This window comes from Bidens hawaiensis, unplaced genomic scaffold (assembly GCF_021521415.1).
Source record: "Bidens hawaiensis isolate Kalapana, Puna unplaced genomic scaffold, B.hawaiensis_p1.1 tig00010809_1, whole genome shotgun sequence".
In the NCBI taxonomy this organism is placed as follows: Eukaryota; Viridiplantae; Streptophyta; class Magnoliopsida; order Asterales; family Asteraceae; genus Bidens; species Bidens hawaiensis.
The window spans coordinates 284,188-308,819 of NW_027491831.1; the positions used below are offsets into that span (position 1 = coordinate 284,188).

Here is a 24,632-nt window from a genome sequence, read left to right on the forward strand (position 1 = left end):
AAAGGTCCGCAGTCCTTACCTATGTTCACCATTTATGGTACGTGCAAGGTCCACAGTCCTTCCCTATACCATCCATCCACAACACGTACAAGGTCCACAGTCCTTCCCTATGTTGCAACCTAAGCCATAGCACGTACGAGGTCCGCAGTCCTCCCCTATGCTACCACAATACAAATACAGTACGTATAAGGTCCACAGTCCTTTCCTATGCTGATGCCTATCTATAATACGTATAAGGTCCGCAGTCCTAAACTACGTTGTCGTCTATTATCTGTAACACGTATAAGGCCCACCATCCCTATCTACGTTTACATCTATCATCTACTTTACGTATAAGGCCCGCAGTCCTTAACTACGCCATCAACAGCCGAGTCTATGTCCGACAAAAGCTAGAGGGATTTGCCATCCTAACTTACTATGTCGAACGTAGAACTCACATACCATTCGTGTACCTGTATACACATACTTCACATATACAATAATTACATTATAGCATAAGAACACTCTAGGCGTTCTTTACATCATTCATTTAACAACCATATCTCTTGTCGATACGTGCAATATCCGAAGATCGTTCACGCCCCGACAAGTATTCATTTGTAATGTTCATACATCTTCGATATATAATATTCGTACCTTTATTTTTGACCTAACAGTACGCGCAATATCCGAAGATCGTTCGCGTACCGACAAGCAATCATTCATATCCATCACATATATCACATATGGCATACACTTATCACTTAGGATAAATGTATTAACAACACATCGAGTATGCACACAGCCCCAAAAACATAACACATAAATGGGGCTAGAAACTCACCTGAATCCTGTTACGCTCTCCGTTAATCGTTATTCCCTTCTTGAGCTGTGCACGGCTAACTGTATAATATTTACATGTATCAATTAACTACTACTACTCATGTTGTATTTCTATCTTTATACAACCCACAACGAACGGGGTCCGGGGCAGCGCCCCTGGCAGTGGGGTCTAGGGGCGGCAGCCCCTAGCGGGGTCCAAGGGGCAGAGCCCCTGGCTGGGGTCGAGCTGCCAGGTCAGCTTGGAAAAATTTTATTTCCATTAACTGTCTTAACACATTTTTCATTAGGTTTTTAATTTATTTTCTAATCGAAATTGACTTTAGGCGAAGTTAAACCTTAGGCGAACTTAGCTTTAGGCGAAGTTAAACCTTATGCGAACTTAGCTTTAGGCGAAGTTAAACCTTAGGCGAACTTAGCTTTAGGCGAAGTTAAACCTTAGGCGAACTTAGCTTTAGGCGAAGTTAAACCTTAGGCGAACTTAGCTTTAGGCGATATTTATATCCCTTAAAGCCCATGGACCTAAAGCCCATTCTCATTTAACCCATCTCAATTAATCTAAATCCATGTTCCGTTCTTTACTCGATATTAATTAATTAATAACGCGGAAATCACTAAACGTAACTTTCTTTATTCAACATTATAAATTTTAGGATGTTACATAAATGTACATATATGTATATATTATACATATGTGTATATAATTTAGCTAAACCGAGTTTTTTTTATTTATTTTTTATTTTTTTTATGAAACCGGGATGTTAAAATAAGAATTTTGGTTTTTTTTACTTTTTTCATTTTTGTGTTTTTTTTATTTTATGATTTTTTTTACTTTTAGGTATTTTGTGGTTCAAAATGGTTCTCAAAGTTCTCAATTTCAAAAAGGTTCTCTCATGATCTGATCCTATATGTATATATATATATATATCCAGTTATTCTATAAAAGGGAACAAACATGAGAAGTATTTATAGCCACATAAAAAAAACGTCTTAAAAAATTAAAAATAAATAAATAAATCATAACTCAAAATTTAATAAATAAAAAAGTAAAAAATACAAAAATGTTTCCACCGTCTTTCTCATTCTCATAAAAAAACACAATGGTAAGTGAAAAAAGTGGTTGTGTCTTTTTGGTTATCATTGTATTTTGTGTTTATTTTCGTCATTGATTCTGTTTTTTTCCTTGTCATTGTGTCTTTTTTTCTTTATATTGTGTTATATTACTTAACATTGTGTTATATTGTAGCAACTCGGTTTTTCCGATCTATATACCTGACCTATTTTCGTTTTAATAAATTAATCAATAATATATATATATATATATATATATATATATATATATATATTATCTTAACTTTGGATTAAATACAATTCACACCCTAAACTTATGTTTTATCCCGTAATGTATCCACACTTAAAGATTAAGGACCAATATCCATAGCCCAACCTGTGACCCCAATCCAGATACCAAACCCATGACCCACTACGCAAACCCGGACCCAATTAGGTATCTTGATCCACAATCTTCGTCGTTAACATGGAAATTGAATCGTGTATTTTGTTATACAAACCAAAACGACTTATACCGACATCGTAATTAAGTTATTATGATCAATTTGATCTTGTACCTAATAATAAATTATTCTATTATTAAATTATTAAATTATTCAATTATTTACTTACTAAATCACTTTTGAATCAAGATTTATTTGTTCGATCTATTCATACACTTAAACCATTTTTTATTCTCCTGATCGGATACAAATTCCTCAATCATCAAGACTCGGTTACCACGATCCAATCAAAACTTTACACTTTATTATTAAATTGGTTTTTACTTATTCATCTTTTCACGCTATTATATTATCGAAATATCAAGTAATTTAAATAATATTATTGCATAATTTAATAATCGAACAGCTTTCTTATACTCATAGATTATATATTTCACTTGTTTAACATATTTCAAGTACTCAACCTCAAATTTTAATTTGTTAAAACATATTAACTTTGATAAAACTTATGCGCTCATCAAATTATCTCATTGATTTTCCATCCAATATCTAATTTATCCTTAAGTTATAAATAAACATCAGCATAACATATTTAGGTTTTATTTTACACAATGATTCATATGAAATCTGCACAACTATCCAATCTTGTCATTAAAATCACTTCTTTACTCACATTTTTATTAATCAAAGAATATTTTCTCATTATCAAACAACATCAATCATTTATTTCCTATAACCACTTCATGGCCACATGTTTAGTCAAGGAGATAGCTCCTGCGATCTCTAAAATATAAACTCAATTTTCAAAACATAAATGCAATTAACTAAATCTTGTTCATTAAACTAATTGTTGGTAATTCTGATTCATTTACCCCAACTCATTCTCATAACAACAACAATAACAAACGCAAGTCTAAACATTAACTATATGCTTTCAATTCAAATTAATAATCAACCTCAACAAAAATCATAGCATCTCAAACAATAAACTTTACGTCAAAAATTCACTCGTTACGCTTCACTTGCCAATATCAATACTCAGTTCAATCCTCATATCATTTTTCACCCAATGAAATCGTGCGGTAATCTTGTTAAATACTTGCCATGTACCACAAGACGTTCCACAATGATCTATGTCGTCTAATTCTAAAACACATGCTACGACGTTGTTCAATTTTTATACCCCACTACCTGTAATCGCTACAACTATGGAAAACCTAATCACCTACGCTATGTGTTTTCTCGATTCAATCATGTTCATCAAACTCAAAAGTTTCCAAACTTATTCTATTACACTCTACTTTGCAACCTAATCAAAATATTTCATTTCAATCAACTTCAATTATTCAAAAATTTTTATAGATCTAATTTATCAAGTTATTTTAAAGCAAATAAATCAAATCAATCATAACTAAGTTTATCAAAGAAGATGTTTTAGTCATTTCCTATCTAAACATATTTTATCTTTCTTAATAATACATTATAACAAATCTTTATTCGATTTTTGGATTTAAACAATTTAAATTCTAATAATTTATTAATTTCAAGTGATTATGTTCATATAATAAAATCTATCTTTTCAAAAGGACAGCTTCCTATGATACTGCACTCAAAGTTTATCTCTTGACCTCATTCATCCCAATTCATCTCACTCTCAACCCTAAGGAATCTTTTTCTTTCCAAATTTCCAAGAATTTATAACTTTTACCAAAAGGCGTTTTAGAAACTTTAATATTTTATTAAACTAACTCAAGAGTTCAATTTATTTTTTAGTAATATTTTACACAACTACGATCTTCTAGTTTACAACCAAAACGTATTAAGATTATGGTTTTCTCTAAATATCATATCTTTCAAAAGTTTTGTAACCCACACGATGGGACGAGTTATGTGTACCATCCGATGATCTAAGTAATTATGGATCCATACATAATTATCGAAGTCTTCGCATGGAAACCATAATGCGTACGATTGTGTGTTATAATATAGAATCGAAAGTAGTTGGGATAACAGTTCAAAAGTGGAGATGATAAGGACATGATGGATACGCCGCTGGTACATCCTATATATAAGTGTTCTTATCGGATATTCACTTGGAGCGTTGTTCTGACTATTCAAAGCTCTTTGTTATGATAAATTTTTTTAATTATAATTAAAATTTTCTTTTCCTCAAAATTTAATGGTGTTGCTATAGTATTCTTTAATTTTGGGATGAAATTCTCTAGAGTATGGGAGATTGTAACACCTTGATTTTTCCAATATAAATACCCGACTCGTTTTCATTTTAATAAATTAATCAATAATATATATATATATATATATATATATATATATATATATATATATATATATATACTATATATAATACACCAAACAAGGGTAAATTAAGACACCCATTTTTAAGTAATTTACAACACTTAAAGCATGAGGTACATGTGTTAGTAAGGGTAAATATGTCTTTTAAACACAATCTATTCAACTACAAGTTTGGTCCCTCATCTTTAACCATATTATATTTTTAATTTAACTTGTAAACTAACTTCCCAGCCATGATTTTTAAACGACTATAGCCTTTTCATACTCTAGTATTTTTATAAACAAATTGCACCATAAAAACGAGCATTTTATTCTTTTTAATTTGGATATAATATTGTTGTAATTTTTTTTCATTTTAAATAAATTAATATGTTACGTATGGTGTTCAGTATCGGTTTTGATGGTTTTTAAGTTAAACTTGTGAGTCCAACCGTTAATACTGATTTTTTGTCGTCCAAAACCAAACTCAACCATTGAAAGTTGAACCTGAATCGTTACTAACGGCCTGGTTCTGGTTTGGTTTCACAGTTTAAACTTTAATAATAAATTTAGTTTAAAATAATTAATAATGTAAATGTACCGTCAATGTTAACTAAAAACCAACATAATATGATACTTGAGATGATCATACATAAAAAATGATAATTTTAGCCACATAAATGGTAAATATTAATGGAAGATTTAGGACGTGAAATAATAACAACAAATATTACAAAAGGAATCATATTGCAATTAGGTTAATTTACAGTCCTTTCTGGTTTCATATGGCCGGTTGTCGATATAAACCGCGAACCAACCGTTCACTACGTTTTGAAAATTTTGAAACCGACCAAGAAACCGAAAGTAAAAAAGAAAAAGAAAAAAGAAGTTAAACCAATTACCGGTTTAAATGATTTCAAGGTTTTAACCGAACCATAAACACTTATATTTGTACATGATTAATAGGTTCAAACACCCGCTGCATCGCGCGGGCACCCGTCAAGTATATATATATATATATAGGGGTGAGTTGACGTACAATAATGGCTTATCATACATTAGGTACGCGACATTCCAGAGCGTTTGATTAAAAAACGCGCAGTGGTAATTTCGTAAATAACCCAACAGTAGTTCGCAATCAAAATTCGTCGATTACAAATCAACTCTGATCCAAATTCGGAACTTGTCGCTCAATCTAATCCAATTTCTAAACTCTAATCACAACTTACAGTATGAAATCTCAAAAGTCAAAACCCAAAATTGAAAAGAACGTCACTGAACATTAAAAATCTTCAAATTGATCAAAAATTGATGATTTAATCAATCGAATTGATGTGTAAGAGGCTTTAGAATCATCAATCGATTATGAAAATACGATAAACGATTTTCGTATTCCATCCTTTACCTATATATATATATATATATATATATATATATATAATCTTAACTTTGGATTAAATACAATTCACACCCTAAACTTTTGTTTTAACCTGTAATGTATCCACACCTAAATATTTAGGACCAATATGCAAATATTTAAAAATATTTTGTTATAATTCCTTAACCCAACCCGTGACCCCAATCCATATACCAAAACAATGACCCACTTCGCAAACGCGGACCCATTTAGTTATCTTGATCCACAATCTTCGTCGTTGACATGGAAATTGAATCGTGTATTTTCTTATACATTCCAAAACGACCTATGCCGACATCGTAATTAAGGTATTATAATCAATTTTATCTTGTACCCAATAATAATTTAAAACCCGTCAATATCTATATACGAGATACCATATAGACGTGATGATACTTCAATTAAAATTATGCAGACCTTCAATGAAACCCGGCGAACCTAACCCTATGTCTAATTGACCTGTAACATCCTGCAACTCGACGAACAAGATTTCGTTAGGCCGTCTGCTTCCCATCCCTCGTTCACCATCAATCCGCAACGAATATCGGTAATTTGTATATGCATATAGTTCGTCCTAATCAGTATTTCATTAAACCCATCATTAATTTAACCAACTTGAAACGGATTAAACGATTTAGGATTTTAGGGTTCATAATCAAAAGTTGGTTTTTAATCAGTACGTAGTTAAAGTTTTGTTATTATTAAATACACAACTAACACACCAGCACGTATGGCTGGTGTGTGTGCGTTAAAACGTTGAGCCGGCCACCCTCCCGAGTTCCAGCCCCGGTGAGCTTTCTTTTAAGGTCTTTATTTTGTTAATTGTTTTGTTTAATTTTAATAATTTATAAACTAATTATAACTAATATTAAATATAAAATAAATGATATTTTTATCAAAACGACATCTCCAAGTTACGTTTTCTTGTCCATAAATCTCATTAAAGGTTTCCGTTTATGTATATATATTTATATGTATGTATGTATGTATGCATGCATATGTATTATCATTATAGCTTAATAATAATACTTTATTTTATGAAAACTCGACACTTTTAATGCGTGTTTCCTCATTGTTGAATGTTTTACAAGCTTTATCTTTATTATATATTGATATTATACTTATTCAAATAATTATAAGTATACTTTATATTAAAATTAGTTATTTAAATTATTAATTAATAAATTTGATTATATATATTACATCAAGTAAACAAGGGTGATTTTATTAATATTAAAATTAATGATTTTTTAAATATATGATAAACAATAATATCAATTCTGGAAATAATAATCACTATAGAAACCAATCGTTCAAATCCATAATATTATTATAATCACAACATAACTCAAATCACATCGAACTCTTAATTCATTAAATTATGTTATATCCCTTATAATTAATTTGAGATTATATTTTTTAATTAGGAATCCTTGACGGTATATCCCAAAGGATTTATCTTCCTTACATCATCACTTATATTTCGTTTATCCGATCAGGTGAGTACCACATTCCCCTTTTACACACATTTTATACTATTTTGGGGACGTATGCATTACTATCTATTTCCCTACTATTTAATACACAATTTGCAACTGTTGTCACTTGTGTTTAAGAATTTATACCTTACTTGTTATGTGCTTATATGCTTTATGTGAATCGCATTCGGAGATGTCCAACATAAACTCATAACACTATGATCATACGATCGTCGTAATAGCCATCGTCCAGTTTATCTGGCATCGTACTCATTGACATCTCATTTTGTTGCTCATTGGTTGAATTTCTTATCTCACTTGATATAGTTTGAACATTTTTATTTATATTATTGTATTCACAAAATCTGGTGTTTTACTCACTCAACATCGTGTTGACAAAACCTATTGCATTTTTGACGCATATGCAGGTTTTCGCATGCTATGATTATCAATATTGTTTGAAGCAACTTAAGATGCATGTTAGAGAAGAAGATACAAGCATTTAATTTTGGATGTTTATTTTACTTGTTTATTTATGAATTTTATATACTATGATTATTTGAATTTGTTGTACTATTTACTTGGAATTAATAGATATTGTCATTTACAAATTATTGCATGACAGTATCTTGAGAGCTGTGAGCAATCAGCTCACGCCCCGGCATTTCCGCCTTAGGTTGGGGTGTGGCATATATTTTGTTCGACATTGTATTATATTTGTGTCTTGTTTAGTTTTAATTGTGTCTTTTGTTCATTTTCACCAATATTTCTTTTTTTTTAAATGGCCAACAAACATAGAATGCCTAGGTACTCCGTACGGTGTGACCCAATGTAAGGCCCCGTTACCGGTAGCCCTACTTTCGTGTTGGATTTACTCATAAACGCAGTTCTAATATCAGAGTTAATTAAAACATTCGCGGAATATAAAAACTTTCATAAAACATTTCATAACAAAACACATCTTGTCTTAAAACATCATCTTGTCTTTCAAAATAACCGAAACATTAAACTTAAACGTCTTGAGTCTTCCGATGCCAGCCTCTTATTCAGTGCCACGTGTCTCCTCAAGCGAGCTGCCTCATCCTACTCACCTGCGTGCATACCAAAAGTCAGCTACGCTGAGTGAGTTCTAGTTAATCATACATTATACAATACACACAAACTTATATTCTTTCATTCATACTTTCATACTTTCATACTTTCTTTTGTATTAACTTGCTTTCATATCTTACGTTATAAAGAGCATTACGCCCTACATTCCTCGAGTATTATTAGGGCTCGGTACCCTCCTTCCTCGAGTATTATTAGGGCTCGGTACCCTCCTTCCTCGAGTATTATTAGGGCTCGTTACCCTCTTTCCTCGAATATTAGTAGGGTTCGGTTCCCTAGTTCTCTAATATTAGTAGGGTTCGATTCCCTCCTCGTTACCATACAACCATACATCATACCTCGAGTATTATTAGGGCCCGGTACCCTCTTCGTAACCATACAACCATACAACCATCCTTTCCTTCTTTTATTAACTGTAACATCCCGAAATTTCTAAGTAATATTTAATATATTATTTTGTCGGGTGAAATAAACGAGTTAGTGGAACGATAATAATAATAGCAAAATATGAAGACTTAGTAGAATAATTAGATGGGATTAGATATGGACCAAAAAGAAATATAGGCCTTCGGTCCATGGGCTTAAGGGAATATAAATACCCCCTTAAACCCCAATCCTTTCCATTCCATCCATTTATCCATCCTAATCTCTACACACACCCAAAACACACACGACCCGAACCAAGATCCAAAGGCGAGGACCCGAGATCGTTGGTGCTAGATCGTCGTGACGAACCAAAGCAACAAGACTAGCTCGTGTTCGTAGTTCGACTCGTTTACGGTACGTTTATATCGAGAACTTGTTCGTTTAGGTTTGGATTAGTATGGAAATGATAGATCTGTGTTTGTATGGTAAAAACGAATCCTACAAAGCTAAACTTACTGAAAATGGTTAAGATTTGATGGGTTAATCGATTGATAAAAGAACCCGTAACCTATATGCCTAAATCGCACCCCTTAAACATCGATGTTAGGCCAATTTGATGGTTGGGGTTTGTAGGCGCTGGTCAGACGATTCCGTGGATACCTAAATCGAGTTATTTGGTTAAGAAACGAAGATGATTAAGGACGAACAGTAGCTGCAGCCGACAACTTCGCCTGCAAGCTAAGTTCGCCTGATGAACTTCGCCTGCAAAGCTAAGTTCGCCTGATGACAACTTCGCCTAAAAGCTAAGTTCGCCTAAGGTTTAACTTCGCCTAAAGCTAAGTTCGCCTAAGGTTTAACTTCGCCTAAAGCTAAGTTCGCCTAAGGTTTAACTTCGCCTAAAGCTAAGTTCGCCTAAGGTTTAACTTCGCCTAAAGCTAAGTGCGCCTAAGGATTAACTTCGCCTAAAGCTAAGTTCGCTTAAGGTTTAACTTCGCCTAAAGTTAAGTTCGCTTAAGGTTTAACTTCGCCTAAAGTCAAGTTCGATTAGAAAATAAATTAAAACGATAAGTAAAAGTAAGCTAATACTAGGCCACCAGATTAAATCAGGCGAGTATTGATACGTGTAACTTATACAGTCAGCCGAGCTCAGTTAAAGAAGGGATTTACAACTATCGGAGGAAGAAGCAGAGTTCAGGTGAGTTTCTAGCCCCATTTATGTGTTATGTTTTCGGGGCTGTGTGCATACTCGATATGTTTGTTAATACGCTTATCCTAAGAGATAAGTGTATGCCTTATGTGAATAATGTGAAATGTATGAATGATGGCTTGACGGTACGTGAACGATCTTCGGATATTGCACGTACTGTCAGGTTGTAACGCTAAGTATAAGGTAAGTATGATATGTATGCTTATGTGTATGAATGTGATAAAGTTAATAAAAGAAGGAAAGGATGGTTGTATGGTAACGAAGAGGGAATCGAACCCTACTAATATTCGAGAACTAGGGAACCGAACCCTACTAATATTCGAGGAAAGAGGGACCAGACCCTTATAATATCTGTGATGTTAGGGACCAGACCCTTATAATATCTGTGATGTTGGGGACCAGACCCTTATAATATCTGTGATGTTAGGGACCAGACCCTTATAATATCTGTGAGGTTATAGGGCGAAAGGCTCTATAAAACGTATGATTATGTATGTAAAGAAAGTATGAATGAAAGTATGAATGAAAGAATATAAGTTTATGTGTATTGTATAGTGTATGATTAACTAGAACTCACTCAGTGTAGCTGACTTTTAGTATGCACGCAGGTGAGTAGGATGAGGCAGCTCGCTTGAGGAGACACATGGCACTGAATAAGAGGCTGGCATCGGAAGACTCAAGACGTATAAGTTTAATGTTTCGTTTATTTTGAAAGACAAAATGATGTTTTAAGGCAAGACGTGTTTTGATATGAAATGTTTTAAGAAAGTTTTTATATTCCGCGAAAGTTTTAATGAACTCTGATTTGTAAGAACTGTGTTTATGAGTAAATCCGACGCGAAAGTAGGGCTACCGGGTTCGGGGCCTTACAATAACTTTATCACATTCATACACATAAGCATACATATCATACTTACCTTATACATAGCGTTACGACCTGACAATACGTGCAATATCCGAAGATCGTTCACGTACCATCAAGCAATCATTCATACATTTCACATTATTCACATAAGGCATACACTTATCTCTTAGGATAAGCGTATTAACAAACATATTGAGTATGCACACAGCCCCGAAAACATAACACATAAATGGGGCTAGAAACTCACCTGAATCCTGTTACATTATCCGTTAATCGTTATTCCCTTCTTGAGCTGTGCACGGCTAACTGTATAATATTTACATGTATCAATTAACTACCACTACTCATATCATCTTTCTAGTCTTAGCTACTACCCACAACGAACGGGGGTCCGGGGGCAGCGCCCCTAGCAGCGGGGTCTAGGAGCGGCAGCCCCTAGCAGGGTCCAAGGGGCAGAGCCCCTGGTTGGGGTCGAGCTGCCAGGTCAGCTTGGAGAAATTTTATTTCCATTAACTGTCTTAACACATTTTTCATTAGGTTTTTAATTTATTTTCTAATCGAAATTGACTTTAGGCGAAGTTAAACCTTAAGCGAACTTAGCTTTAGGCGAAGTTAAACCTTAAGCGAACTTAGCTTTAGGCGAAGTTATCATGGGCGAACGTATCACCAGGCGAAGTTAAGTCTTGGCGAACTTATCACCAGGCGAAGTTAAGGCTTGGCGAACTTATCAACGAACTTATGCCAGGCGAAGTTGTCAGTTAGGCGAACTTAGCCTTAGGCGAAGTTATCACTTAGCCTTAGGCGAAGTTATCAATTAGGCGAACTTGCTTGCAGGAGAAGTTCGCTTGTAGGCGAAGTTGTCGGCAGCCGCCGCTGTTCATCTTAAATCCCCAAAATCATCATCGTTTTACCAAGAAATCCATGGGTATGGTATTTGACTAACCCGCGATCATTCCTATGGTCGTTTTTGGATAAGGTTTGACCCGAAAACACGTAAAGTTTGGACCTTTAAGTTCAAAAACGCTTAATACAAGATTTCCGGTTTATCCTATACGAACCGTATATGTTTATGGGTTCATTGGATTCGTCCTAGCATCAAGTTCGTTACTTTACGTTTCGTTTAGACCCGATCTATTATAGTTTCAAGTTTCATGGCTAACCGTCTATTAAAACATGAACTTTTAAGATCGAAATCATACCTTTATGTTTTCATTTTGGTCTCGGTTAGCTAGCTTATGAACTTTGGATCTTGTATAAATCTTGAATCACGTTTTCTTGCTCGGATTTCACCTCTCTCGGCCGACGGCCGTGTTTGGTGGTGTGTGGTGTGTGTGTTTTGGATGTATAGAGAGTAAGATGGAAATGGATAATGGTTTAGGGTTTAAGGGTGGTTTAGGGGATATTTATATCCCTTAAAGCCCATGGACCTAAGGCCCATTCTCATTTAACCCATCTTAATTAATCTAAGTCCATGATCCGTTCCTTACTCGATATTAATTTAATTAATAACGCGAAATCATTAAACGTAACGTTCTTTATTTAACATTATAATATTTAGGATGTTACACCCAATGGCAAAAGGCCACTGCCAGCTGGTCCAATCAGCCGTACGGAGCCCTTAAGCACCTCCAAGTTATCTCCAGTATTGGGGAAAATCCACCCACCTTAAGGCCCACTGGTGGTAAAACCCGGCCGCCCTCAGGATCAAACTGGAAATCACAAAGATCCCAGTCTTCCTTCATTGAGCCACCCATGTCCCTCTAAAGTGTTGTAAGTGGGTTTGAACTTGGGTCTCCATTGAGAACTCACGCTCTCTACCACTACACTACATTGTGTCTTTGATCTCGACATTGTGTATTTTCGTCAAATTTTTTTATTTTTTTTATTTTCGTAACGGGAATGATGGCAGAAACTTTTTAGTATTCTAATTTTTTTTGTTTTTTTTATTTATATTTTGAACTATGATTTTTTTATTATTTTTTGAATTTATTTTTAAGGGGTTTTTGTATGGTTACAAATCCTTCTCACAGTTCTTATTTTTATCTCCCTTTGTATATTAACTTTAATATATATATATATATATATATATATATATAGAGAGAGAGAGAGAGAGAGAGATTAATCTAGGGTTTTCATTTTATTAAACAAGAAATCTAAACTGTGTTGGGCGTGGGCCGGCCGTCCGCACTCGTCTCCTCTTTTGACTTCAAATAATAAACCGGGCCAAGGCCTACGAACCCAACATGGCTAACATCAGAAACAATGTCGCGTACCTAGAAAAATACCGCTCTTGTATGGACTCCCTGCATGCCATCCCGCTTGTTTTTTTCTTTTTTCTGATACACCATTTTAACCTTCATGTTGGATTGTTGATTTGTTGGTGGCTAGATTAGTGATGACATTGGCTAGATGTGGTGGCCCTAGGGCCGGCCCGTTAGCAAGGGCTTTTGGCCTTCAAAAATTTTGAGGCCCCAATTAAAAAGAATAAATTTATAACATTTATATAAAAAATGAAAATTTAATTCTAAGAACAAACAAGCTACTCTGTTCTGTTGGTATTGTCATATGTCAAGCGCTTTTAAGTGTTCTGGTTGGCTTACAAGGGATCAAGCCCCATCATCTCTATTTTTTTGTTTTTTTGGATCTTAAAAAAGAAATCAATTAGGCAAAAAACAGTCCATGATTTGTAAGGCCAAGGCCCTGGTCCCAGTGCCCTACTTTGACGTTGGATTTACTCATAAACACGGTTCTCAATATTAGAGTTAATTAAAAACTTTCGCGGAATAATAATAAAAGTCAACCATCCATTACAAACATTTATAACTTGTCTTTTATAACATAATCATAAAACATAGTATCAAAACATCATGACAAATCTTAAGATGCCAGCCTCTTCAGATCCCGTCATGTGTCTCCATCAAGCCAGCTATCTCAGTCTATTTACCTGCGTGCATACTAAAAATCATCTACACTAAGTGAGTTCTAGTTAATCAGGCAACATACAATACATTCACAAACTTACTTATATACGTATCCGAAGATACATATTACATACTTAGCATGTTACCTTTCTTTCATTCATACATACATACTTTCTTTCATACTTTCGTACTTTCTTGTTTTAGCTTGCTTATACATACGTAATCATATCTACGTTTTAAAGAGAATTTCGCCCTATAACCTTCGCATATATTATTAGGGTCTGCAACCCTGTAACCTTCGCTTATATTATTAGGGTATGCAACCCCGTAACCTTCGCATATATTATTAGGGTATGCAACCTTGTAACGTTCGCATGTATTATTAGGGTATACAACCCCGTAACCTTCGCATATATTATTAGGGAATGCAACCCTTTGAGCAAACCTTCATACAACCATACATTACCTTCTTTATAAATATAAATTTATATACTTTCACACATACGCTTAATCACTTCCATAACTTTCATATGTCATTGGTAAAATAATAAAGTAGGGAACCGGGACCGGGGCCTTACAGATGTTGTTCGGTCGGAATCGTTTTTGTTTGTCACAATACCAGTACAGGACTGACACTCGTATACAAATTTGTTCTCAACAAAAATTATACCGGAATGTTAAGAAGAAAAAATATATAAACACAACTGCGCATTTAATTTTTTTTTTTAATTTAACGAACGGAAGTAATTTTTACATATATTGATGAAAACAAATTTAAAATTAATTACTAAAAGAACTTTAATCTACGTAATGAGCTTTTTTAAATAATATATACTAATTCCATTATTTGGCTATATCGTGGATCTCCAGTATTAGTTTGTATATTGTATTTTAGTTGTAAGCGTAATTATATTTTTTTTTACACATATATATTTTAAACTAGGTTCGAACCAGTGTAATACACGGATTGATAATAAAACAAAAACAATAAAAGAAATAAATTTAATAATATTAATAATTACAAACATTGATATATTCATATAATAGAATTACATTGAACAACTTTTATATCACAAATCAACATTTGACCACACACAAACGCATACATTTGGCCAGAGACCAAATCAACATTTCACTGCTATTATATACATAATTAAGTTAATTAAAATAGCTATGTTACTATAATTTGTGTTGAGATGTACAAAATGTGTATGGAAAGTGTATGCATTATATTTATTGCTATTTGCTCCTAGAAGTCATAACACTAAAACCTTGAACCTGAATTGTAATTAGTAAATAACTGAACAAAAAATAACTACTAAAGTTCATCCAACCATGAATATACTTTGACATATACAAAAACGCTAACTTAAAACTGAATAAATAAAAAAAAATTCAAGCAACTCTAATATGCATAACTTACTAATTACCAGACTGATCTAGCAAGTTAACAAACCAACAAAATCTCATGAATCAACGAACAGTGCATCGAAATATATGCCAGCCACATATATTTACAAAATGTAAACTAAATAAATGTGACCCGTATTGATTAGTGTTAGTTACAAAAGAGTTGTTATTGCTGTCTTAGTTAGTTGTCCTAATAGTGATGGCCCATGACTTCCAAATTTCACTGCACTCACGGATTTTGTATTTTGTTACTGGCATCCAGATCAGTAGAGAACAATCTAACTTCAAAGCAAACTGATATAAACAAAATAAGACATTTAGTTTCTTTCAATAGGAACTGCTAAACCAGCATCAAGTACATCTTAAAAGTGACCCGAAAACCTAATACACATATGTACAACTGTTTTTTTTAATATCCAATAATTGTATTTAATTTTGAATAATTCTTATGATGTGAAGTTAAATAGTTAGCCATAAAATGTTTATGTTTTATCTCTAGTGAGTAGAACGAATTTGTTACTCTTAACAAAATTACAAAAACAAAAGAATTATTTGTGTTGGAAAAGAAGTGCTAAACCGACATCAAGTACATTTTAAAAACTTTCCCAAAAACTGAATACATATATGTACATATAAATTTTTTAAATATGACCACAAAAGTTGAATATGATTAAAATAAAAGTGTTCGGTGTTCAATGTTCATACGTGAGACATTCGAGGTCTCAAATGTGGGTTTCGTTCGATGCACAATGTGGCATGCATCGAACCTCTCGCTCCGAGTAGTTGTCTCTATGTTGTGGGTCAATCTATTCATCAATGGCGATCTCGTCAATCAACGGTCACCACTTTGTGCATATTTGGGAGCCATCATAGCATTAGACCGAAACCTGCCAAATAGTCGTAGTTAACCAGATCCATACCCATCTCCAAATACTCATATCCAACACAAACTAAATAACCAAGTCTTTAAATATAAGTGTACACCATACCAGTATTTTTGAACAAAACTATTTATGATATGTTGGTTTCACCATAAGTAAACATTGACCAAAATTTGGTCAACCGCATAAAAAAAGTGAGCTTCGATCAAAATAAACAAAACTGTTTAGAACATATAAAAAACATAAAAATAAATATAAAAAAGAGGGAACAAAGTGATCATGAAATAAGAGATAAAGACGCAATTTTAAAGAATAAAACACATAAAAGTACAATATTTAATGGATAAGAGGTTTAAAGAGACAAACTCATGTTATTATGAAATCTGTGAGCTTCTCAAGCCGAGTCAAGTTTGAACCTAGAGAAGGGTATATTAGTCTTTTTTTACCTGAAAGCACTGTAGTTTTCTTGCAATAGATACCACAAAGTCAGGCAAGAGTACATTAGGTAACCGTTTCTGTCTAGTCATCCCCACCGCTGCGATGGCATCATTAGCTTCAACCTACAAACCTAACAGCGCATTCAATTGCATACTATAAATTAGTGAATAAATTAAGTGTGTGAAGATCATAAGAAAAATCCATCTTAGACTTTTTAGCACTGGAGTATTGGCTCTTAGACTAAACCTAAAATATATAAAGCATTTTGATAGGTTGTGGATGGACACCAGTTTGAGTTTTTTAAACAATTCAAGTTAATTAAATTCAGATTTTTTCTTTTATTTATTTTTTCAAAAACCATGACAAAATCTACAAACCAACCGTGTTGTAAGATTGTTGCAATATGCCAATACGATGCAAAATTTTACAAAAAAGTTACCTCTATATAAACTGTTAGTATTTTCTGAAACCTGTACTGCCCCGAACCAAGATGATAATTTTACTAAAATACCAATTTTCTTGTTCGTATCAAAATCACCATTTCGTTAAAAAAGACTCGTTATGATGATCATATTCTAAAAAAAAACCTTTCTGATCCGAATCAAAATCACCGTTTCATTGAAAAGACCCGTTATGTCCTGAACCAAATATGAGCCGAAATAAATATTACCCGAACCAAAATGATCAGTTTTTTTAGAAATAGAAAAACAAGTCCCTTTCTAGGCCGAATCAAAATTACCATTTTCTTAAAAAACCCGTTGCGGCCCAAATCCATTTTTTATGTACCTGCAGAATGAATAAAACGGTGACCAAACCTTGATATGAGCAAAAATGCCAACCCATTAACAATCTTTATCTAAGAAAACAATCAACCTTGACGATTATCCATAGCTCTTGTTTTTAGTCATTGCAAAGCATAAGGTAAACCTGCAACTTTTTGAAAGATAAATTTAGATAAATTATAGTTTACATTTAACACCAACATCTTTCTATGTATGGTAGTTTCTGAAAGTAACCTATAGTTGACTTCACAAGTCAAACGCTACATGTTCTTGAAATAAATTAGCACTATTTAAACATGAACACTTATAAACTTTTCATATCGATGATAAATTTAGATATCTGATCACAAATTTATGATAAACAGCATCAAGAATTCAAGATTTTATGCCTTAATGTATGTGTAGAATACAATAACCTTAAAGAGAAAAACTCTGTACATATCATACATTGACCGTTTTCATAAGAACTCGAGGTTTGAAAATACTTCAAATAAATTTGTTCAAAACCTGATTTAGATTATTAGGTCTAAATCCCCAACCCTACATAATCATTTTTTAAACAACAATCAAAACAACTTTTTTTCCATGTTAACACGAAATGTATACAAACTCACTACCAGTCTAAATCGATTTTTTTTTTTGTTTAATTTCATAAAACCAAATCTATGAAACACGAAACATATTGATGAAGGGTACTGACCTTTATTGCTGCAATAGTGAGAAGACGAACTGAAAAACCGTAATGACTCAAGAGATGATTGATGAAGATGAGTATTGTGAGAATAATTAGATACTATTGAAAGGAAGGATGACGATTGCTGAAGGACTGAAGACGAACGGGGCAATTGAAAAGAGGTTGGGGATGACTTTTTGTTAACGACGATCCTAATGAGATCGAGGTTGTTGCATTAATTAAGGATGCTGAAATTTTTATAAGATTCAACCCTTGTATGGATGCCACGTGGCATAACGAAGCTCTGTTATCAAAAGATTCATCTGTTTATTAGATAGGTAGATTTATGTTAAAGAAATCGGGAAGAGAAAAAGTAATTATATTTCAATTTATTCTTTTATCTATCTTGAATATTTTTTTTAATAGAGATGATTTTTACCCAATAAAATTATGAGTGACAAATACATAAATCTACACAAAATCACCTATTTTGATAAATAAGTATCAAATTTCATATTTTAGTAAATATTTATTTCTCCCTCTCATTTTGAATAAAAACTTTTATTTGTCATGTGCAACATGCATTCATAACCAAGCAATTAATATTTTTCGAAATTTTCAAATATATTTCTTAAGTATAATAATCTACGGGAAAATTCCCATAATAGCCCATTAAAGAATGTGTTTCCAAAATTATACCTAATAATTCAAGTTTCCAACTTTGTCCCTTTGTTATCTCGTCGCCGACGACATGTTAGCGAACACCGACGATGCGTTACTGAAACAAATTGGATAACGACACGTGGCCGGAATCTGGCCGAAATAGGTCGTCGACGATGCGTTAGTGGATAACGCATCGCTGCTACCCTGCGTTAGCAACATAACGCATCGCTGCTACCCTACGTTACGTTAGCAACATAACGCATCGCTGCTACCCTACGTTACGTATATCATAGGGCTGACGATGCGTTATGTTTCTAACGTAGGGTAGCGGCGATGCGTTCTGTTGTTGCTACCTTGTTATGACAACACAAGGGTTCCACGATGCATTAGTGATAACGCATCGCTGCTACCCTACGTTAGCCACATAACGCATCGCCGCTACCCTACGTTAGCCACATAACGCATCGCCGCTACCCTACGTTAGCAACATAACGCATCGTCAACACGGATTCCGGCCACGTGTCGTTATCCTATTTGTAAGATAATTGAATTGGATAAAAGTATTTGTAACTTAGATTCCATCAAACTTGATTTTTGAAATTTTTGAGTAAGTGATAGTACAGGTCATAAATTCGATTTCAGTTTGACCCAATTTTTTGTAATCTTTTAAAGGAACCGAATCCTCAAGTATTCGAATGGATCGTAACTGAAATTCAACATGCTAAACGTGTTAGCCATGTCAGCAAGAGAACGCTATAACTAAAAAAATGGTGTAGTGGTATAAAGCCTCATAACCCCCTTGAAGTTATTACAAAATTATTCTTATTTTTAATTTCTTTACTAATTTTTAAATATAAAAGATATAAAGGCTTTCAACCAATAAGATTATTTTAATATAAATAAAATATAAACAAAGGGAGTAATCTGGATCATGTTATATTATTTTAATATAAATAAAATATTAGCAAAGGGTGCAATCTGAATAACATCGGAGACCAAAATTGCACCCAACGCTCCAGGGGCAGTGTTTGAAGCACCATGAACCTTTATCACGCTCACCACGCACGGTCTCATGGCTATATGTAAAAGGATTCAAGGATATTTTAGTACTAAATAATAAAATAATTGGTTCAATTCCACATGGCCTAATTAATGATTTGTAGTTCTTTTTGAACATCAATTCTTTCTACAACTGATAACTAATCTTTCACTTGCACTTGAAGCACTAGATTATGCATATCAATGATTTGTAATTACCAAAAAGGAAGGATTAATTGGTTTCTATGTAATTATTTTTATAACTTCAATTGTCACTCAAAACACCAAAAAACTTATCCAAAACACTAGAAATAGAATGGAGCTGTGCCCAACCAAACCACCAAAAAACCTAACAGTATCAACAAAAACAAGACAAACAACACTAACAAAAAACAAACAGTTACATTTTAAAAGCGCCCCAACCCTCTCATTGTAACGAATCCTGTTTAGCCTTATGTTTGATCTTTATGAAACTTGAACTCTTTATCAGGTTTCATTTTCATTTAACTTAAATATTATATTCCCACTTGCCCACCATCTCTTTGTCTACAAAACATGCATTTGGCTTTGAAATCAGTCTCTTACCTCTCCATCTCTTAATTTGTAGTCCAACAATATCTACAAACATGATTCGTGAGCTTAGACATGTCCTCTTATTTGTAGGGTTGATACAGATTACAACATTAATTGTAGCTGCCAGCGAACCACAAGTTCCTTGTTACTTCGTATTTGGAGACTCGTTTGTGGATGCCGGCAATTGCAATGCAAATAGGTTTTATAGAGCCAATTATCCACCTTACGGGATTGATTTTCCAGACGGTGCGACTGGTAGATATACCAACGCTCGAACCTTTGCGGACATCATTGGTCAGTTTCCTTTTATATTTAGATTCTACCCCTATATAAATATATTTTACAATATAGTATGTAAAGCTGAAGTTTATTAATGCATTTTAAACAATTAAGTGCATCTTTGTGATTTCAGGTGAACTTGTAGGCTTTCCTAAGTTCATTCCACCTTTTGTTAACCGAACTACAGAAGATATCAAAACAGGTGTTAACTACGCTTGTGGTATGGATGGAATCTATCCCCACTGGGGTAATTTGGTAATCACAAGCCTGTTGATTATCTTTTGAACAAATATTTTCTTCTGATGTTTATGTTTGTATGTTTTACACTTTTGTATTATTTCAAGTTGTTGGGAAGGACCAGCCTCGGGACTCAAGTAGGCGAACATGAAAGAGATATTACAAGACTTCCAGATTTGCAAATTAACAACACCACACGTACCTATGAACAAGAATACTTGAAAAAGTGCATTTACTTGGTAAATATAGGAACCTATGACTTAATGTATCATGTTTTCGGTTTCAGAACATCGGTAGCCGTAGATTCGTATGGCAGAGACCTAGAGGTAAACAAACTTTCACATTTACTTTGCTTATGTCACTCTAAATAATTTCATGATCTGTAATTAATCTTTTATTGAGAGTTGTAATTGTGAAATTAAGACACTCTTTTCTTTTTGATAGAGGCTGTATTCTATGGGAGCTAGGAAGGTTGCTGTGTTTGGTCTGAGTAAAATAGGGTGCAGCCCCGAGTTTAGGAATAGAAACAACGGTAATTGCATAGAGCGGACTAATGAACAGGTTTCGGATTTTAATGATGAGCTTAAGAATAAAGTTGGTACCCTCAACTCTCGGTACTCGGATGCAAGATTCACTTTCATCAGCGTTGCTAATATATCACAGTCACAAGAAGGTAACACGCGAGTGCAAATCATAAATCAGTTTACATAGACTAACCAAGATTTGTTAGACTATGGCCCAAATTGCTAGAAATTAGGACTCGTAACCAAGTTGCTTTGACTCCAAGTAATATTCTAGCTGACAGCTAGTGGACTAAGAAATTTTTAATTAATAGGATAACTAACCAACTTGTTAATATTCAACCCTTCTACTGACCCAAGTTTCAGTTCGGTAATTACTCAACATATATCTTGTATGATATTTATTTAAATTGAAAGTTTGGATTTTACAGATGCACCGGTACCTGCTTATCCTTGTTGCGAAATAAATAGACAAGGAATGTGTGTTCCGAACTCATCCCCTTGTGTTGATCGGAGTTCGTCTTTTTTCTATGATGGTCTTCATCCCACTGAAATTATCAACAAGATTATAGCAACAAGGGCATACAATGCAGATGATGAAATGTATGCATACCCGTACAATATTAGTCGTTTGGCTCAGGATTAAAGTTAAACGACACGTCACATCCTTTTACGATTCTATGTATATGCGTTAAAAATAAGCTATTCCAATATGTGAAGATAATAAGATCTTAGATATAATGTGTGTATGTTTACATCCATTGATAATAAGAATAAATCATTGACCACTTTACTTCAATCTATTGCAACCGAGGTTTTTAGTTCTTTGTTTTGTTTTTTATTTTGGTGCTTTTGCGTCAGTTCACAAAAGTTGAAGATATAATTTAATTAGGCTAACAATTCGATTGAACAAATAAAAGAAGATTATGAAAAGAACGAATTATATGAGTTTACTAATTACGAAGAGGTCCATGTGGTATGTGTTTCAATATTGGATTGGCTTCTTAAGTATAATATTACTAATTGAGTCCTAATAGTTTATGTTAGTGTAACGTAAAAGGTCCCCAATATTAGATGGAGTTAAGTTTGTTAATTTCTTAAGTTCTCCATGTGCCAAGCACATGTGAGGGCATGATGCCATGTCACCCGAGAATTTGAAATTACTTGTTAATTAAAAGGCGCTTGGTTACTTAACCATGTGTTTGGACAAGAAAATTATTCAAAGTGTGAAGGAGGATTTGAAATTAATTGTCGTTAATCAAAAGGCGCTTGTTTACTTAACCATGTATTTGGACAAGAAAATTACTCAAAGTGTGAAGGAGTGTAATACAACTAAGGATCTTTGGGATGCACTTGTGGAGAAGATTGAAGGTAACCTTGATATGAGGGAAAGTAGAAAAGAGATGTTGAACGGGGAATTCAATATGTTCAACGACATTCAAGGTGAAAGCATTGAGTCAATTATTGACAGCTTCGAAGCTTTAAATACCAATATGAGAAGTGTTGGTATCATTTGTGAAGTCGGGGAAATCAACAAGAAATTGCTTAACTCAATTCCTTATACATGGAACGGAAATGTTACTACCTAAAAGAGAACGAGGAACATGTATGAGACTTTGCTCAATCATCAGATCATTCGAAATGGAAGATGCGTTTCGTATGAGGCAACCCTGTGAGTTCTCTCAATCAAGCTAGAGTGTTGACCGGGACTAAAGCGGGAACTTCTTTGTTGTCACAAGCTCGTCCAAGTGTTCACAATGCTAATGGCATCAAGAGAAGTAAAGTCGGGAATTCAAGATGGGGAAATCAAGCACTCATTTCATCTACTAGCTTAAATGATTCATCCACTTAAAATGCTATCCAAAACATGGTGCATCAAGTCGTTAATCAAGCTTTGAATGCCCATGGTTTGGCAACTCCGCTCAACAATACAAACCCGCAGAGCCCTCTAGTTGATGATTGCCACATCACTTTGTTTCATGACTTCATGGCCTATCATGAAGAACTATTGAAGGGAAATCTAATGCCAACAAATTTCACTCAAGGTGATCTTTCCTAAATTAATCAACATGATCTTGAAGAGATGGACATCTATTATCAAATGGCCATGGTTGTTCACAAGGCAACAAACTTCATCAAGAAGTATCGAAAAATCAACTTCAAAGGATGGACAAAAACAACAAGACCAAGTTTGATAAGGAGAAGCTTCGATGTTACAAATGCAATGAGCCATGACACTTTGCCAGAGAGTGTACAAATACAGTCGTAACAAAGCTCATGAATGAGTTAAAGATTGTTGATGATGGAGAGGTTAGTAAGAACTCGGGAACAAAGAATATTAATCAAGGTTCCTCAAGTGTCGGTGGAAGGGAAATGCTTATTTAGTTTAGTGAACCTAACTGGGAAGCTCAACTAAGTGAGTTGATGCTTATTTCATGTCTTAGGGATGGAATGGGTTGTAGGCTAAAGGATGGATGGAATGAGGTTTTTAAACAAACCAACTTGAAAGGTGGCTCGTTTTTTGTGTTTGAAATCATATCAAATAAGACATTTCATATTAATGTCTTTCATGAAGATGGCATATAATTTATCCTTCCTTGTCCAAATCAGTTGTTTCTCAACTATCAATCAAGCAATCAAGGTAATTCCTCCCAAAACCCAATTCATCTTGATGAGCAAAATGGTGACCCTCGTCTTCCACATGAACGTCATCAAGAAATTGGTAAATTGAATTTTTAAATTTCTTTTTTATTTACAAGTATATTTGAAATTTGCTTTTCACAGCGTCTTCCGCGTCACATTGCCACCAAGGTTGATGCCTATGATGGAATGCCAATCACTTTGGTCAATCCCGAAGGTTGTAAAAAAATGAGACTTCATGGTGAACTGTCAGACCTGAAATTTAGATATCGGTTACCAAAATGGAAAAATTTCAAGGTGGAAAATGAAATACAGATTGGTGATAACTGAAGATTTGAATATGACTTCAATGAAGCTACTTTGTTAGTTTCAAAAGTTGATTAGTGATTTGGTGATGTTTGGAACATTTAGGAAATATTTGTTGACGTGTTTGGTGAATTTTGGAACATTTGTGATTTGGTTGGTTATTTGTATATGTATGGTTGTATTGATACACTTTTTAGTT

General features: G+C 33.8%; 2 protein-coding genes across 2 annotated transcripts; both read left to right on the forward strand.

Annotated features, from left to right (window-relative positions):
* Positions 1-20,503: 20,503 nt before the first annotated feature.
* On the forward strand, positions 20,504-22,133 carry LOC143536451 (GDSL esterase/lipase At1g29670-like). The gene is made up of 5 exons (XM_077030436.1): positions 20,504-20,744; positions 20,863-20,984; positions 21,074-21,292; positions 21,411-21,639; positions 21,919-22,133. The coding sequence occupies exons 1-5, from the start codon at positions 20,504-20,506 to the stop codon at positions 22,131-22,133; spliced, it is 1,026 nt and encodes a 341-aa protein (XP_076886551.1).
* A 550-nt stretch (positions 22,134-22,683) lies between these two features.
* Positions 22,684-23,076, forward strand: LOC143536452 (uncharacterized). The gene has a single exon (XM_077030437.1). It carries the CDS (start codon positions 22,684-22,686, stop codon positions 23,074-23,076), a length of 393 nt encoding a protein of 130 aa, XP_076886552.1.
* Positions 23,077-24,632: the final 1,556 nt, after the last annotated feature.

Bases quoted from the DNA above. Each gene is read 5' to 3' on its own strand.
- LOC143536451 (XM_077030436.1), top strand. From the start codon at position 20,504: ATGATTCGTGAGCTTAGACATGTCCTCTTATTTGTAGGGTTGATACAG. The intron at 20,745-20,862 runs GTCAGTTTCCTT...TTGTGATTTCAG, and splicing joins AACCTTTGCGGACATCATTG to GTGAACTTGTAGGCTTTCCT. The intron at 21,293-21,410 runs GTAAACAAACTT...TCTTTTTGATAG, and splicing joins CGTATGGCAGAGACCTAGAG to AGGCTGTATTCTATGGGAGC.
- LOC143536452 (XM_077030437.1), top strand. From the start codon at position 22,684: ATGTGTTTGGACAAGAAAATTATTCAAAGTGTGAAGGAGGATTTGAAA.